Raw genomic sequence first — 18,041 nt, 5'->3', positions numbered from 1 at the left:
GTATTCGAGATAAAACAGAGCGTGTGATAAGAAAAAGAAAGAAGATGTAAATTCAGGGATTAGACTCTAAAATCTTAGAGAAATTCTCTTCTACGGGATATTTCGTCTAAATATCAGGAGAAATTGCTCCTAAGTTTATCTTCAGCGTTGTTAAGTAACATTTGGAACAATTGTACTTGCAGCTATGGGAGTATTTCCCGGTGACGTATAAAGTGGCATGTGGATAACGAATCCATTTGCTGATGGTATATCAACCAAACTCTCCTTTATGTTCAAGAAGAAGATTCTTTGCAAGTTCATTAACATCACAGTTTTCACAGTACAAGTTGTGGACTTTTGGTTATTATGTCATGACTGACTATCCTAAACTCTCAAGAGAAACTTTGAATTGAGTAATTGTGTCTCCACTAATTATTTTTGTAAAACCATATCCTCCCATCTATTGTTCAAATGCAGGCTCATTGTTCAAATTAAAGGGTGTCTGAAATTATTCGTATTACAATTTTGATATATTATTTTAAATATAAGTTTGTAACATATTTACTATTTCTTTTACAAAATTCAGAAGGAATCTGTGAAAATCTTGTCAATGAGTCTGTGGACTGGAAAGTCTGGGAATCACTATTAAAGAGATTGCATTACATTATTTTAATGTTTTTTAAACTTTTGTTCACAGTTCTAGATTCATCGGCAAAAGTACCTTCCGGATTGCTTAGTGGAAATGTTAACCAATTTGGGGATTTCGATCAGTGCCTTTCGGTATCGAAGACACTGATTGACAGTGCTTACAACCTGGGCACATCTACCATCAAGGGGAAGTACTGTCTCACCAGTATGAAAGTGCAAGTGAAACATCATCAGGAGATAAATTTACTTATCAACTCTCATTTCTCCATCACTAGCAGTTTTACAGATGTAAGTTGCTGATATCTTTGGATTAAATATTTCTAAGTGATCTGTTAAATATTATGTGATGGAAAATACATTTGTTGTGATTTCACGTACCTTCTCAAAGATTTCACGGTATCGGACGACGATACAACGAATACATTTTGGTTTTATCCAGGGAGATTTTATAGTTAACAGTTCTACTCCAGAAAAGTAATATTAAAGTACGGAATTAGCTAGTAGCACATATATATTTAAAATTAGCTTTACGTCGCGCCTACACGGATAGGTCTTATGGCGTCGATACGATAGGAAAAGGCTAGGAGTTGGAAGGAAGTGGCCGTGGCCTTAATTAAGATACAGTCCCAGCATTTGCCTGGTGTGAAAATTTATAATACCGGGCTAAGTGGCTCGGACGGTTAAGGAGCTAGTCTTCTTACCCCAACTAGGTAGGTTCGATCCTGGATCAGTCCGGTGGTATTTGAAGGTGTTGAAGTACATCAGCCTCGTGTACTGGCACGTAAAAGAATCCTGTGGGACTAAATTCCGGCTCCTCGTAGTCTCCGAAAACCGTAAAAATTGTTAGTGGGACGTAAAGCCATTATCATTGTTATTATTATTAAAATTGGAAACCAGGGAAAACCCCTCTTCAGGGCTGCCGACGGTGGGGTTCGAACCTACTGTCTTCCGAATGCAAGTTCACAGCTACGCGCCCCTAACCGCACGACCAACTCACTCGATGATAATAATAATAATAATAATAATAATAATAATAATAATAATGCTACTATTTCCACACCAGTGGTGTTACACATGTGGATGTGGCCGGATGCCTTTCCTGACGCCAATCCTATGTGGAGTGATGTAATCACTCTTGCCTGTTTCTGCGGTGGTTGGTAGTGTGGTGTGTTGTCTGAATATGAAGAGAAGAGTATTGGACAAATATCCAGTCCCCGAGCCAGAAGAATTAATCAGGTACTATTTAAATCCCCGACCCGGCCTGGAATCAAACCCACGACCCTCTGAACCGACGGCCTCTACGCTGACTATTCAGCCTAGGAGCCGGACGAAAATAATAATAATAATAATAATAATAATAATAATAATAATAATAATAATAATAATAATATTAATAATAATAATAATAATCATCATCATCATAGTTATCAAGCGAAAACTGAGTAAACGCCAGAATGTATATTGAAGCTTATCGTTGTCCCTAGTTGGCCGATTAGGGAATAATAAATAAATAAATAAATAAATAAATAAATAAATAAATAAATAAATAAATAATATCAACTAGATTCTCTCGATCCTCTGATACTTTTTCTGGATAAGTCATCATTTACATTTACTAACTCACCTCTTTCATATATTCTTCAGCGTCTTTAATGACTATTATTCCTATTGACCTGACTACTAACGTAACCCCACATATAGCTTGTTAATTTGATACCTTTGCTTAACAGGCTGGGCATCGCATCGCCAAACTGGACGAGATTCGTTGGGGAGTATGTATGCCCGAGTCTTGTTCTACTGACGACCTAGAACGACAGATGATTAATTCCCTGTCCCCGTACAACGGGTCAGGACTGCAGATTGCTGTGAAGGTGCCCCCGAACATGTGCTACGTCCAGGAACAAACTTTGCTTTCTGGGGCTTCAAAATTAACCATGTAAGTTTACAATCAGAATTCTTTGTCTACATGCAAAAAAATATATCGATGTTACATTAAATCAGGAGAATTTAAAGTGTACAGAGTAGGTAAATGTTACGAGGGTTGCTACTTTAATAGTGGCAATCAGTTTTTATATAGACCTGGAAACACACCCAGTGCCTTTCGCTTGTATCACATGTTAGGTCGTTACCTAATCTACGCGTATCTCATAGTAGGCTACATAGACTCACTAATGTATGTGCCGTCCTGCGTCGAAGAAGAGCGTCGCCTGTGAACTGGCGGTCTAAAGGTAAGTAGCCACGGTGTCTTTAAAAGAGGAACAGAATAGTTGGATAAAGTTTAAATGTGCCAGTGGCAGTACAGGTTGGCAGTGTCATCAAGGTCTTCGTAAAGCTCGTGAGGAATCGGAGTTGCCTTCCAGAACAGTGGCGCGGTTGGCAAAAGCCTTCAGTGACGGACGCCAACGTGCAGCCGACATACCGAGGCTGGCCGTCCTGGTATAAGAGAAGAGGACATGCATGTTGTTGGCACGCTGTTACCGATGGATGCCAACGCTATGATTCGTGAATTACTTCGAGAAACAACAATATCGCCTCACTTCATATCCTGCGTAAACTGACTTTGATCGTAGTGAGCGCTAAGGGGAGGCTTTCCTACCATTACGTTTGATGAAACAGGGGCCCGATCGTAGGAGATAACAATTACACGCGAATCAAAGGAATAGCGTCATTATGAACTGCACGATAATCAGCAGTTCACCAGAACTAAACATGATGTTGATTCTGGTTAACGACTGTGATGGCGTTATCATAACACATACCATATACAAAAGACAGACTATGCATGCGTAGTATTGCTGTTCAATCTCCGACCAGCGTTGCGAAAGAAGCGGCACTCTTTCTGTAGAATCCTCCCATTATTATTATTATTATTATTATTATTATTATTATTATTATTATTATTATTATTATTATTATTATTATTATTATTTCGTATGGCAAAACAAGGATACATTATAAATACATATTTCTTAAATAAGTATGTAATTTACAGGCCAGCATTCAAAACTTAATGTCCAGACTTTTCAGCCAGTCCTCCCATCATTTTGTAGGATAATGCTCGGACGCATGTGACGGAACCAATGGCTGATGGTGGTTGTGATTGTTGCTGTAAGAGGAAGTAAATCGTACACTCGATGGGGCTGTACTTCCGTAACTTAAGCCCATGTGATTTGATTCAGAGGACGAAGGAACTGCTTCGTAGCATCCACTTATTAACTCTTCCAGATATATTTCAGGTGGTAGACCACTCTACGACATGCATACTGCGGCTTCCACATATCTGGCAATGAGTTCTGCACAATGCTGGTGACTACATCGATGAACTGTACAACTTCCAGGAAGGTATCTCTTTGGTATTTTTTTTTTTTTTGCTATGGGCTTTACGTCGCACCGACACAGATAGGTCTTATGGCGACGATGGGATAGGAAAGGCCTAAGAGTTGTAAGGAAGCTGCCGTGGCCTTAATTAAGGTACAGCCCCAGCATTTGCCTGGTGTGAAAATGGGAAACCACGGAAAACCATTTTCAGGGCTGCCGATAGTGGGATTCGAACCTACTATCTCCCGTATGCAAGCTTCACAGCCGCGCGCCTCTACGCGCACGGCCAACTCGCCCGGTCTCTCTTTGGTATAGGTTGTAACAAAATACAGAGGTTGCCACTATTAACGTATTAATGTTGTATAGGGTATAATTCATGTCCTCAACATAGGTCTTGTTTAGTATCTTTCATGCTTATGTGTTAGCACATATTTCATTAATTCAAAGATTTAATTTGTACAGGATTATATAATTACTATTAACCCTATAAGTGGAGGGAGCAGCCAACCCGAGGCGGTAAAGGCTTGCTCATTTCACCCAGAATGTCCATTACCCGTCAGGAAGCGAAGTGTTTTAGAAATGAGAGTTCTACTTCTGATTGGGTGCATGATCCTTGAGTTCACTAAGTTAATTCGTGTGTACAAAGGCAGTCGAGTAGGCTAACCACATTATTCTACTTACCGGCAGTGTCGAAATTTATAATAATGACAACCTTTATCTTCCCTTTCAAAGATCTTATGAAGCTAGTACCGAGATATAAGCAAATCTTAGAAGGGATCTACATGGGAAAAGAGTTGCTTGAAACTATGCATGAAATGTTGCGCAAGATATGTTCACATGTCCTTCAGGGACAATAGGTTACTGAATATGGCAAAAAATGTCAATCAAGCCTTCTGGAACTTGTAGTATGTTGCTGATGACTGTGAGGAAACAAACTTAGACTATTATAAGTTTCAATACACTTAAATGTTTCAGAACAGAAGTCAAAATTTTTAATGTCATAATTTCTTAGATTATTAATTCTGTTTATCGTTTTCTAATTCATTCATATATATAGCCCATATATTTTAGTAATGTGAATGTGTGGCCTACTCGGCAATTTCTCCTTTTGGATAAGGTACTCATTTAGCCACAAGTTTTACGAACAAAATAAAATCGCAAAATTTTCGGGAAATATGTATTCGAGAAATGAAAATTTAGAAAAACCGATTCGAATGAGAGGTAGGAATTAACTATAATAGTAGCATGTACCAGGTTTATCTCTTTTGCCTGTTCTGTCCGACTTCTATTCTTTGCGAACCTCACTTGTATTAGATTTATAAAGCGTACAAAATATCCACATCCCCACATTCGAAAGGCCATTTGAATCAACAGACGAATTTTAGATATATAAGAGTACCTTTGACCTTCAGTGTGTACCTCGTAATAGAAAATATCCTGAGGTTTTTGAACATCACCAGCGCATTTTATTTGTATATCTCTTGTTTCCAAGGCTAAAATAAATGCATCGTTCATGTGACGTTTATAACTACTAATACAGTGCCTTACTTTCTTTGCAGCACAATATTCGTCTCGATATTCGCCTTAACTCTAGTAGCTACGTGGGTCGACAGAAATGATGGTGCTAATTCAGGTAAGAAAATATTTCTGAAATCTGTGCATAACATAATGTGACTGAGCGCTGAAACATTCTGTAATGAAAATAGAGTCTGCAATTAATAATGAATATTACAAGAATCACACAAGTTATGCTAGGCGTATTTTCTAGGCAATTCTCTTCCGTTATAAATGATAATAATTGTGATAATAATAGCAATAGTAATCTTAATATATTAATGATGATAATAATAATTATTAATTATTATTAATATATTATTATTAATTATTGAACTGCATTAAAACAAGCTTAGAATATAAAACGTTCGTCTCAGTAACAGTGATGTGATTCATTCCCATGCTAAATAGTGCATTCTACCACAAGAATATAATAATAATATTAATAATAATAACAATTATTATTATTATTATTAATCTAATGGTTGTTTCGTTCTTCTACACAAACAAGGAATACCGTTCACAGCGAATGCTTTGAACCGCATTAAAACAAGCTTAGAATATAAAACGTTCGTCACAGTAACAGTGATGTGATTAATTCCCAAGCAAAACGGTGCATTCTACCTCAAGAAACATCTCACTAATTATCTATTCAAATTCGAAGAGAGGTACTCGGTTAACGCAATGGAACAGCAATGTAATTAATAATATAATACGAGTAAGAACATACATAAGTCAATGACGTCAATATATTGTTACATTTCCCATCGGCAGTATCACAAACCCTCTGCTTAAAGTAATTATGATACGCAAAAAAATTGTCCTTCTGACGTAATAGTGATACTAGTAGCCTTCAAAGTTTAGATGTGGGATTTCAGTGAAGAGGTTAAAGCAAAGTGGAAGGTAACAATATGTACACTGACAAAAGCCACATTTTTACATTCAATGCAAATTTATCATTGAAAAGTTTAAGTCCAATGGCATATTACATAGTGAATTCTAACGATGAAATGCCGATCATTTATTTTAGTTATGGATTTTCACCTTGTAGTCTTACAAAGTCAGTGATCCTTCTTATAATCCTTTTATCACCGAAATAATTTCCATCAGGAGGTTGGCATTATTATATTGCATTCGTTGACAATATCTTAAATATAACGTCCTTGTTTGGAAAACTTGCGTCTAAAAGTGTACAATATGTATGACCTGAACAGGAGTCACACAAAAGTAAGCTCTTTTCACTTACATGTTCACTAAGGACAGGAGTTAGGAAACGTCTTATATGCTCTTTCGTCACTTTTCCTTTTTTTCTTGTCTCCGCGTGCATGATTTGCGGGCATATTGCTTCATGTTTCTTTCAAAAAGTTATGCCGAAGGTACCTTGTACCTCTTGAAAATATATGTAGAGCTTATTTGATAATCTGCCGTTCATCGATAAAGCCACAACAATTGTATAGCTGTGTGTAGAGCTATGTACAGACTGCAACACACGAGTTGTAGTTTTCTCCCCTCCGTGAGATAGTGTTGACACTGAAGGCATTTCATTATGAAATTGACTTGGAATGGGAATGGGAGTGGGCATATCGGACATATTCCGAGTCATGGCCCTCCTTGTGCTCAGGTGGCTAGGACTCTACAATCCACCGGTGGTCATGACCCGTTAGAGGAGAGATCCTCACTTGGACTATGTGTAAGTAGGGTAGCATCCTGCTTCATGAATTTACTGAGCTCAGAACATTTTTTTAAGCAAGCTTCGGACCTATGGGAGTAACGGAGTCCCACTCCCATTTGACAGGCGAGGGACTCCTTGGAAACAACTTGGCGAACGAAATGGACTTCGATGGGGAGCTATCAATATTAATGGGCCTAATGGAAGAAAGAAAGTAGAATTGGCTGAGTCAGCTAAGAGGATGCATCTGCATGTGCTAGGAGTAAGTGATATTCGGGTAAGGGGAGATAACGAGGAAGAGAAAGGAGATTATAAAGTGTACTTGACGGGTGTAGGAAAGGGAGGGGCAGAGTATGGGGTAGGGTTCTTTATCAGGAATACCATTGCACGCAACATAGTTTCTGTTAGGCACGTAAATGAGCGAATGATGTGGGTAGATTTGGCAGTTGTAGGAATTAGGACGAGAATTGTCTCAATGTATTCACCATGCGAGGGTGCAGATGAGGATGAAGTTGATAAGTTTTACGAAGCATTGAGTGACATCGTGGTCAGGGTCAACAGCAAGGATAGAATAGTGCTAATGGGAGATTTCAATGCGTGAGTTGGAAATAAAACTGAAGGATATGAAAGGGCGATTGGTAAATGTGCGGAAGATATGGAAGCTAATGAGAATAGGAAGCGTTTGCTGGACTTCTGTGCTAGTACGGGTTTAGCAGTTACAAATACATTATTCATGCATAAGGCTGTTCACCGCTACACATGGAAGGCTGGGGGTACCAGATCCATAACAGACTATATCTAACCGACTTCGAATTCAGGAAATCTGTTAGGAATATACGAGTTTTCCGGGGATTTTATGATGATACATACCATTATCTGATCTGTAGTGAACTAAGTATCTCTAGGCCTAGGGTAGAGAAAGTAAAATTTGTCTGCAAACGAATAAGGGTAGAAAATCTCCAGGACGAGGAAATTAGACAGAAGTAGATGGATATGATTAGTCAGAAGTTTCGAACAGTATATAGTAAGCAGGTTCAGGATATAGAGAGAGAATGGGTGGCATACTGGGATGCTGTAGTAGAAACAGCAAGGGAATGCCTAGGAACAACTGTGTGTAAAGATAGGTAAAGGCGAACATCTTGGTGCAAAGATGTAGTGAGAGCAGTTTGTTAACGAAAAAAGAAGGCTTATCAGAAATGGCTCCTAACAAGGGCCGAGGCAGAAAGGTATTTGTACGTAGATGAAACAGAGCGAAACAAATAGTTGTTGAATCCAAAAAGAAGTCGTGGGAAGATTTTGGTAATAACCTGGAAAGGATAGGTCAAGCAGGAAGGAAACCTTTCTGGACAGTAATAAAGATTCTTAGGAAGGGAGGGAAAAAGGAAATGAACAGTGTTTTGAGTAATTCAGGTGAACTCATAATAGATCCCAGGGAATCATTGGACAGGTGGAGGGAATATTTTGAACATCATCTCAACGTAAAAGGAAATCTTCCTGGTGGTGTTGCGAACAGCCAAGCTCATGAGGAGGAGGAAAATGATGTTGGTGAAATTACGCTTGAGGAAGTGGAAAGGATGGTAAATAAACTCCATTGTCATAAAGCAGCCAGTATAGATGAAATTAGACCTGAAATGGTGTAGTGGGAAGGCAGGAATGAAATGGCTTCATAGAGTAGTAAAATTAGCATGGAGTATTGATAAGGTACCTTCAGACTGGACAAAAGCAGTAATTGCACCTATCTATAAGCAAGGGAACAGGAAGGATTGCAACAATTATCGAGGTATCTCATTGATTAGTATACCAGGCAAAGTATTCACTGGCGTCTTGGAAGGGAGGGTGCGATCAATCGTTGAGAGGAAGTTGGATGAAAACCAGTGTGGTTTTAGATCACAGGGAGGCTGTCAGGATCAGATTTTCAGTATGCGCCAGGTAATTGAAAAATGCTACTAGAGGGATAGGCAGTTGTGTTTCTGTTTCGTAGATCTAGAGAAAGCATAAGTCAGGGTCAGGGAAAAGATGTTCGCCATACTGGGGGACTATGGAATTAGCGGTAGATTATTAAAATCAATCAAAGGCATTTATGCTGACAATTGGTCTGCAGTGAGAATTAATGGTAGAATGAGTTCTTTGTTCAGGGTACTTACAGGAGTTAGACAAAGCTGTAATCTTTCACCTTTGCTGTTCGTAGTTTACATGGATCATCTGCTGAAAGGTATAAAATGGCAGGGAGGGATTCAGATAGGCGGAAATGTAGTAAGCAGTCTTGCCTATGCTGATGATTTGGTCCTAATGGCAGATTGTGCCGAAAGCCTACAGTCTAATATCTGGGAACTAGAAAATAGGTGCAATGAGTATGGTATGAAAAATTAGCCTCTCGAAGACTAAATTGATGCCAGTAGGTAAGAAATTCAACAGAATTGAATGTCAGATTGGTGATACAAAACTAGAACAGGTCGATAATTTCGAGTATTTAGGTTGTGTGTTCCCCCCGAGTGGTAATATAGTAAGTGAGATTGAATCAAGGTGTAGTAAAGCTAATGCAGTGAGCTCGCAGTTGCGATCAACATTATTCTGTAAGAAGGAAGTCAGCTCCCAGACGAAACTATCTTTACATCGGTCTGTTTTCAGACCAACTTTGCTTTACGGTAGCGAAATCTGGGTGGACTCAGGATATGTTATTTATAAGTTAGAAGTAACAGACATGAAAGTATCGAGAATGATTTCTGGTAGAAACAGGTGGGAACAATGGCAGGAGGGTACTCGGAATGAGGAGATAAAGGCTAATTTAGGAATGAACTCGATGGGTGAAGCTGTCCGCATAAACTGGTTCGGTGGTGGGGTCATGTGAGGCGAATGGAGGAGGATAGGTTACCTAGGAGAATAATGGACTCTGTTATGGAGAGTAAGAGAAGTAGAGGTTGATCAAGACGACGATGGTTAGACTCAGTTTCTAACGATTTAAAGATAAGATGTATAGAAGTAAATGAGGCCACAGCACTAGTTGCAAATAAAGGATTGTGGTGACGTTTAGTAAATTCACAGAGGATTGCAGACTGAACGCTGAAAGGCATAACAGTCTATAATGATAATGATAATGTATAATGTATGTATGTATGTATGTATGTATGTATGTATGTATGTATGTATGTATGTATGTATGTATGTATGCATTGACTTCAGTCACTACTAGCTGATGTAGGGCCTACCCGTGCTTCGCCACGGAATTTTACATTGTATGCAGTATTCTAGGTTAGGTAGTGTACACCTTGTGAGCAAGATTTTATTAAATTGCATAGCTCTTAACGTTACCCTAGAAACGCGTCGGGGAAGTCACCAAACGTCTTTTCTCATATGAAGACTGAGTTAGGGAATTTTCATTGCAATGGTAGGCCCGCTTGGCTACCAGAAGTCCCAATCAGGTTGGGGAGTTTTCATTATAATGGCAGACACTCACTGTCTCCATCTGTTTTTTCATATCCTCAGAAAGACTGTCTTAGTGATTTTCCCAAGTGAAATGAACATAGGTCATTACAATGACGTCAGTAGGAATGCCGCGATTAAAAGCAATATGAAATACTCGATCAAATGAAAAACCACACATTTTCTCACTTTTAAGGAACAGTACTACGCTGCTGATCTAACAGTCCAAAATTCCAAAGCTGGAATGACCAAGCCGCAGATAGCCGCGATCCGTGAACACTCTTCGTCTTTTTCGGCGGGGGGGGGGGGGGGGTGAATAGTGGAGAGTCCCAGGGCAAATTTATGCCCTTTTACTAATCTGTTTCCTAGGAGTACCCGATGAGTCGGAAAATCTCATTTCACTACATTGACGGCGGAAAAATTTATGTGACTTGGAGGCAAATTTTTCCTACAAGCCAGAGGAGAAAACCCCCTCTTGACTATTAATTTGGAATAAAACGAATGTAGAATGTAATAAAAGTGAAGAGGAAGACGCTTTTCTTAAGAAATGGCTCTTTTCAGGTTTGAATTTTTAATTATGTCGTGGATTGTGGTGCTATAATTTGGAATGGGCCTAAATTGTAATTCTAGACCAGGTAATACTACTATTACTAGTGAGCTTCTGCCAAATGTGCACACTGCTCATTCAAAACATCGCTTCAGAGTAGGGATCAAATAGCTGGAATACTATGATGAACCAGTGTGTTACGTACCAGCAGTATCAGACAATGTATGAACCAGAGGAATGGCATGGTAAAGAAAAGAGTTTTCTAACTCCCCAGCTATTTCCCGCCAATATTCAGTCAGGCTCTTATACTCAGTAAGTAACAGTAATCCCATCTATCGGAGTTGAGGGCACCATAAGAGGCAAAGAACATCACAACAAACAATGGTCAATGTAATGTTTTTGTTGATCAATGTTATGCGCTTTCGATATTGTTGGCCTTCACATTTAGTTTTCTTCCGACTCTAAAATACTACTCTTATCATAGCCGGTACGGTAAAACTGAATAAAACATAAATGAACGGAAATTGTATGCTCTATAACTTTTGTTTTGCAGTACTTTTCTATAAAAACAATAACATAGGCATTTAAAAATTACATTTTAGGCGCCTTCCCCTAAACTACAATTCTATCCAGGATGAATAAAATTGTTTATAGCTTAGATTGTAGCTTCTTATTCCCCGACTCTATGTACTGATTTTCATTAAATTCTGTTAACCCATTTTCTGGTGGCTTGGCGTTGATATAGACTTAGCAACAAAAATACAAATTCATGAATATCTGTGTTATCATAGCCGGTACGGTAAAAATTTATAAAACATAGATGATTGGAAATTTAATTCTATGTAACTTTAGTTATGTAGTATTTATCAATAGGATTACTAATAATAAAAATATTTGAGAATTGAATTTTAGGCCTTCCCCTAAACTACCATTTTTCTCAGCGTGAAAAAAATGATCTATATCCTAGATTGTAGTGGCTCATTCCCCGACTTTACATACCGATTTTCATGACATTCTCTTCAGTCGTTTTCTCGTGATTCGTGTACAGACAGACAGACAGACAGACAGACAGACAGACAGACAGACAGACAGACAGACAGACAGACAGACAGACAGACAGACAGACAGACAGACAGACAGACAGACAGACAGACAGACAGACAGACAGACATTACGGAAAATAAAAAGTGCATTTCCTTGTTACAGTGGACATGACCGATACAGAAATACCATTCTTCTCTCTGTTATAAATCTCTTCAGTTCCTCCAAAATCTCTTGTGCCTTCCGATGTATGCTATTATCTTGTTCTATGTCCTTACGTGTGACTAATGCAGTTATATGACTGGATGAAATGCCATATTCAGTTTTCAAGTTGTCGATGACAGCAATAGTAAACTGTAGATCCATCTTGATCTTCACGTTACAGACTCTTACAAATGTTGTAATTGTGGCGGCCTGTTTCTTGCGAAGTGAGCGTATTCTGTAGTAGTTTGTTACTTACATAAATCCTCATATAACTATTGTGTAAAAGCTGTAGAGGAGGATATCGCTGATAACACCTAAACTTTTTGTACGTGGGTGAAGGATAAAAGAAAAACCATCAATAATTGCAAGACCTATGAATACGACTCCAAAGTATTAGAGAATGATAGGAATATTACGGAAGGGTTCGCAACGTACTCTCAGTCTGTATATTCACGAGAAAGAGCTCAATACAACATTCCAAAGTTCGATCGGGAGCCACTGGCAATATCCACATTGACAGCATTATTGTAGAGGGTGTTGAACTAGTGTTAAAAATGCTCAAGCCAAAGCCTTCCACGGGACCAGATCAGATACCGCCGTATGTTATAACAAGTTGCAAAGATGTATTGAAATATCCTCTCCTCTTCGTTTATAACTTAATTCTTAAAGCATCCGTATTGCCCACAGTATGGAAACTGTAACGAATATGTCCTGTGTTTAAATCGGATAATCCAATGATAATAAAATACTACCGACCATTATCAATTCTTTCAGCTATAGCCAAGGTTTTCGAATTTATATAATGTCATAGACTCACAGGCTATACAATACCTTTAATATCAGAACAGCAACATGGTTTTATTTCAGGACGATCTACAGTAACAAATCTCATATTTTTACGCAATCAATATCTGCAGAACTTGATAGAGGTGGCCAGATAGATGCAATATTTACTGACTTCGAAAAGGCCTCTGACAAAATTGACGGCGACATACTCCTAAAAATATAAATATGCTTGGATTATCTTTCCCACTACTATGTCTTTTCAGCTCCTTCTTAAGAGATAGAAAGCAGTATGTAATTTATCAAAGAAGCTCATCCAGAGAATACCCTGTAAATTCAGGAATAGTCCATGGCTCTAATATAGAGCCGTGGATGTTCCTTATTCAGATCCATTGTCACCATTAACAACGGCGAACTTCTCGAAGCTGACTTAAATAATTTACTACAATGGACGACTGAAAATCAACTATATCTAAGTGTAGAGAAATGTGTATCAATGTAGTTCACCCGAAATAAAAGGTGTATTTCCTTTAACTATAATCTGGGTTACGATGACCTGAAACCAGTAAATGAGGTTAATGACCTCGGGATATTAATTATACCGAGAACTCACCTTCACCCCACATATACAGAAGGTAGTTGCTGAGCTATACAGGACATTAGGATTTGTGATGAGGAATGTCAAACCCTTTAAACGCCCAAAAACCTGTATACACCTCCATATCTCTCTCGTCAGGCCCAAAGTAGAATACGCAAGCGTTATATGGAATCCAGCAAACAAAACATATATTGCATAGATCGAAAAAATCCAAAAGTGATATTTAAAAAACTTACATTAAAAAACGGTAATTATCCACATACAGCACACAACGAACTTCTCCTAAATTTTGAAATAGATAGCTTGGAAACGAGGAGATGATATGAAGTTTCTGTACAAAACTGTAAATTCTATTATTGACAACCCTGACTTTTTATGCCTCTTGAGCTTCCACGTACCCTGCTTAACGCGAGGACAAATGTAACTTTTCATAATAAAAATGTCAGAACAATCGCTCACAAAAATTCCCCACTCTACAGGCTATGCAATATCTAAAACAGTGCAGTTCATAAACATAATTTTTTAGACTTCTGTCTACCTCTAGACCTGTTTTTACAACAATTCATCATCTCCGTGAAAACTCTCTAAATAATGTTTTATGCTGATTTGAACCACGAAATGTATTACAAATATTATATATTAAGCCCTATCACATAAATGTAATTATAAGTGTTATAACTGGAAGAAAATAATAGTTTAGATATGAAATTACGATTTTATTTTTTTATTTTACTTTTTCTTGCAAAGATGAAATTAGATTAGATATGAAATATTGTTCCTTTCTCATTTGAAAATTTAAAATTAGAATAGTTCAGATATTATGCTATTAGACTAGTTTAGATACGAAATTATGTTTTTATCTGCTTGTTTCTTGTAAGGATTAGATATGTAAATATAATATTCGAATATGTTAGGTAGATTGATTTCAAACATTAAGAAAACGCATGTAAACATTTGCCACTGTAATTGGGGTTAGAAATACTGTAGTGCGCAATAAATAAATAAATAAATAAATAAATAAATAAATAAATAAATAAATAAATAAATAAATAAATAAATAAATAAATAAATAAATAAATAAATAAATAAATAAATAAATAATTAAATAAATAAATAAATAATTAAATAAATAAATAAATAAATAAATAAATAAATAAATAAATAAATATTCATTTTACCCATGTGTGGCAGAGCATCTCCATTGAAACGATAAAACTACGTTTTATTAAGCATGTATGCTGCCTGAACTCCGGATCTGTGAAAGAAAGGGTACATTACAAAGCTTGTTCATTCACTTATCTAGTGGAAGTGAACATACTGTCTCGTGACAAGTACGTTGATATATTGCTAATCCATAGAGAAACATGGCAGTAGCTACCACAGTCTCAACACATGTATCACTAGTGACTTTCTGAGAGAATAAAACCGACATTCAGTACTGTCCGGAGCCTTGTAGGACGTATGTGTGGAACTGAGCACTTGGATAGAAATCTCCTTTTAGAGATAACGTCTGGTCAAAATAAAGAGATTGTCTAAGGCGTTTGGAATTCCCTTTATATTGACACACAGGCCAACAACAGGCGGTCACCTGTTATGCGAGTATTATACGACAATAAATTTTACCTGTACTATCGTCAATTATGTCACGACCTCCATGATCAGACTTCGACTGTCCTAACATAATTGTTATTCGCAGGTGTGTTCGTTTCATGAATTCGTTAAGGTTTTTGTCATTTAATTACCATTGGCACTAAAGATTTTGTTTGTATTGTCAAGGTGAAACCGAAACATATCGTTATACAAGTCCTGGACGGGAACTGTGACCAATAATTTTTGGTTGCCGACCAACTACGGATTCCATAAAACTAAATTATAGAGGACCGGTGAGCTACTCTGTACATTAGTATATCCATACATACTGTAAATGAAATGAGGCTTGTTTGTCTATAACCAAAACTCAACATTCCATGGCACTACAGCCCCGAAGGGCCATGGCCTACCAAGAGACCGCTGCTCAGCTCGAAGGCATGCAGATTACGAGGTGTCATGTGATCGCCACGACGAATCCTTTCGGCCATTTTTCTTGGCTTTCTAGACCAGGGCTGCACTCTCAGCGTTCAGATAGCTCCTCAATTGCAATCGCGTAAGCTCAATGGACCTCGAACCAGCTCACAGAACCCGGCCAGGAAAAATGCACTGACCTGGCCGGGAATTGAACCCGGGACCTCCGGGTAAAGGGCGTGCTCGCTGCGCCTACACCGCGGGCCAGGCCTCTCTGTCTGTCTGTATGTCTGTCTGTCTTGCGAAAACACACGAGATCTAAACCACTGGCTGGAATTTCATTAAATTTTTCACAAATATTCTCCTAGATTTCTGCTACATGACTAATTACGTTTTGTTTCAAAATATAAAACTGAACATGTAATATTTATTAAATTATTTGAGAAAAATAGCTTACTTCAAAATAAGTACCATGGCTATGTGAGTATAGCAATGTGGATAGTTTATTGATATGAAGTCTTTAGCCGACATATTGATAGTCTGTGTTCAGTCGAGAGCGCTGAAAGTGCGTCGGCCTGTGTAGAGGTTTCCTAAATATAATATTTACGAAATTATTTTTCGAAGTTCCCTTGAAGAATTGAAAATGAGATGGTGTCTCGCTCAATCACGCCTAAGCTGGGGGATCAGTCGAGTAAATTATCCTTCCTAATTGAGCTCTTATTTCTAACAGGGCAACTTCAACAGCTCTAAAAGCTTCAAAGCTACTCAAATTTCTGGGGAAATGAAATTGGAATTTACGATTTCCATTATAATTTTAGTTTGTCTTTTCAAAACACAATAGGAATTTGAAATTCGTTCCGTAGTAAATTAGACTTGGATAAATTTGGAAAATAATGATACTATTCGCATACCTGTTGAATTTAAAACAAGGTCAATTTAAAGCTTTACAGAAACGTTACTGGTTTTGGCTTATTCTTTTATATCCCCATATAGCAAAGGAGTTGCTGCCGGACTATCGGACCGAACTAGGTATATTTTGATCGGTTTACTTTCAGACCGTCTTTGTTATACGAGAGTAAAATCTGAATATCTTAATCATACGTTAGAAGTAACAGACATGAAAGAATCGAGAATTATTGCTGGTAAAAGCAGACTGGAGGAAGTTAGGAGGGTACTCAAAATTAGGGTATAAAAGCTAAGTTAAGAATAAACTCGATGGATGTAGCTGTGGGTATCAATCAGCTTCGGCGGGGATGGGGTCATACGAGGCGAATGGAGGAGGATCGGTTGCCTTTGGCGTTGGGGGTAAGTGAAGTAGGGGGAGACCAAGGGGACGATGGTTACATTGAAGTTTAAATATACAGTAAGAGGAGGGAAACTAAACGGCGGGCACATTATGTTATGTTTTGTTTCGAGGGTATTGACTCGAAAATATCATATTTATTGATTTTTTAAAATCGCTTAAAGATTTGAAAAACTGAAGTTGTCTCTATTTCTCGCTCAATCACGCTTAAGCTACTGGACCAATTGATCTGAAATTTGGTATTGATATGACCCATATTTCAGTTTAAATATAAGACTATTCTTGTTTATTATTAATTTAGCATTTTCTAAATGGCGGTCGTTACTGCATTGACTGGACCTGCGAATGTTTCATCCACTAAAATTAAATATCTATCTCCAAATAAATCACAGCATATGTACTTAATATTCAGTTATAAATAAAAAATATAGGCATTTTCTTTGTAACTCTAATGGTTCTTCAGAAAATCGGCTTTTATGTATGCCTGAGTTTTAATTTTTTGGGGTGAACACTAAATCTGTTACAGGACATGTCGACATCGTACGACGTGGAGTGTCTAATGGAACATTTTCCACCCTTCAAACATTTGACTAAATCTGCTGGGTTTTAACCCAGGATCTTGGAGTCCAGATGGCGACACACTGCTACTAATACACATGGGGAGCTATATAGATGACATTCAGATATGTAACTCGCTTGGGAGCGAACACACCCACTGTAGGACGTAATCCGCAATTTTTGCTAGTTGCTTTACGTCGCACCGACACAGATAGGTCTTATGGCGACAATGGGACAGGGAAGGGCTAGGAGTGGGAAGAAAGCGGCCGTGGCCTTAATTAAGGTACAGCCCCAGCATTTGCCTGGTGTGAAAATGGGAAACCACGGAAAACCATTTTCAGGGCTGCCGACAGTGGGGTTCGAACCTACTATCTCCCGAATACTGGATACTGATCGCACTTAAGCGACTACAGCTATA

General features: G+C 38.0%; 1 protein-coding gene across 1 annotated transcript in view; it reads left to right on the top strand.

The window, feature by feature from the left end:
* The window catches only part of LOC136866715 (nose resistant to fluoxetine protein 6-like), a 210,098-nt gene that overhangs the window by 45,135 nt on the left and 146,922 nt on the right, over positions 1-18,041 (top strand). Inside the window, exons 2-4 of the mRNA XM_068226819.1 lie at positions 677-915; positions 2,358-2,563; positions 5,505-5,578. Coding sequence (XP_068082920.1) covers positions 677-915; positions 2,358-2,563; positions 5,505-5,578 — 519 coding nt within the window. The remainder of the gene's footprint in view (positions 1-676; positions 916-2,357; positions 2,564-5,504; positions 5,579-18,041) is intronic.

Source organism: Anabrus simplex, chromosome 3 (assembly GCF_040414725.1).
Source record: "Anabrus simplex isolate iqAnaSimp1 chromosome 3, ASM4041472v1, whole genome shotgun sequence".
NCBI classification, from domain to species: domain Eukaryota; kingdom Metazoa; phylum Arthropoda; class Insecta; order Orthoptera; family Tettigoniidae; genus Anabrus; species Anabrus simplex.
Note: the sequence above shows the minus strand (reverse complement) of the source record. Positions and strands in the feature narration are given on the sequence as shown.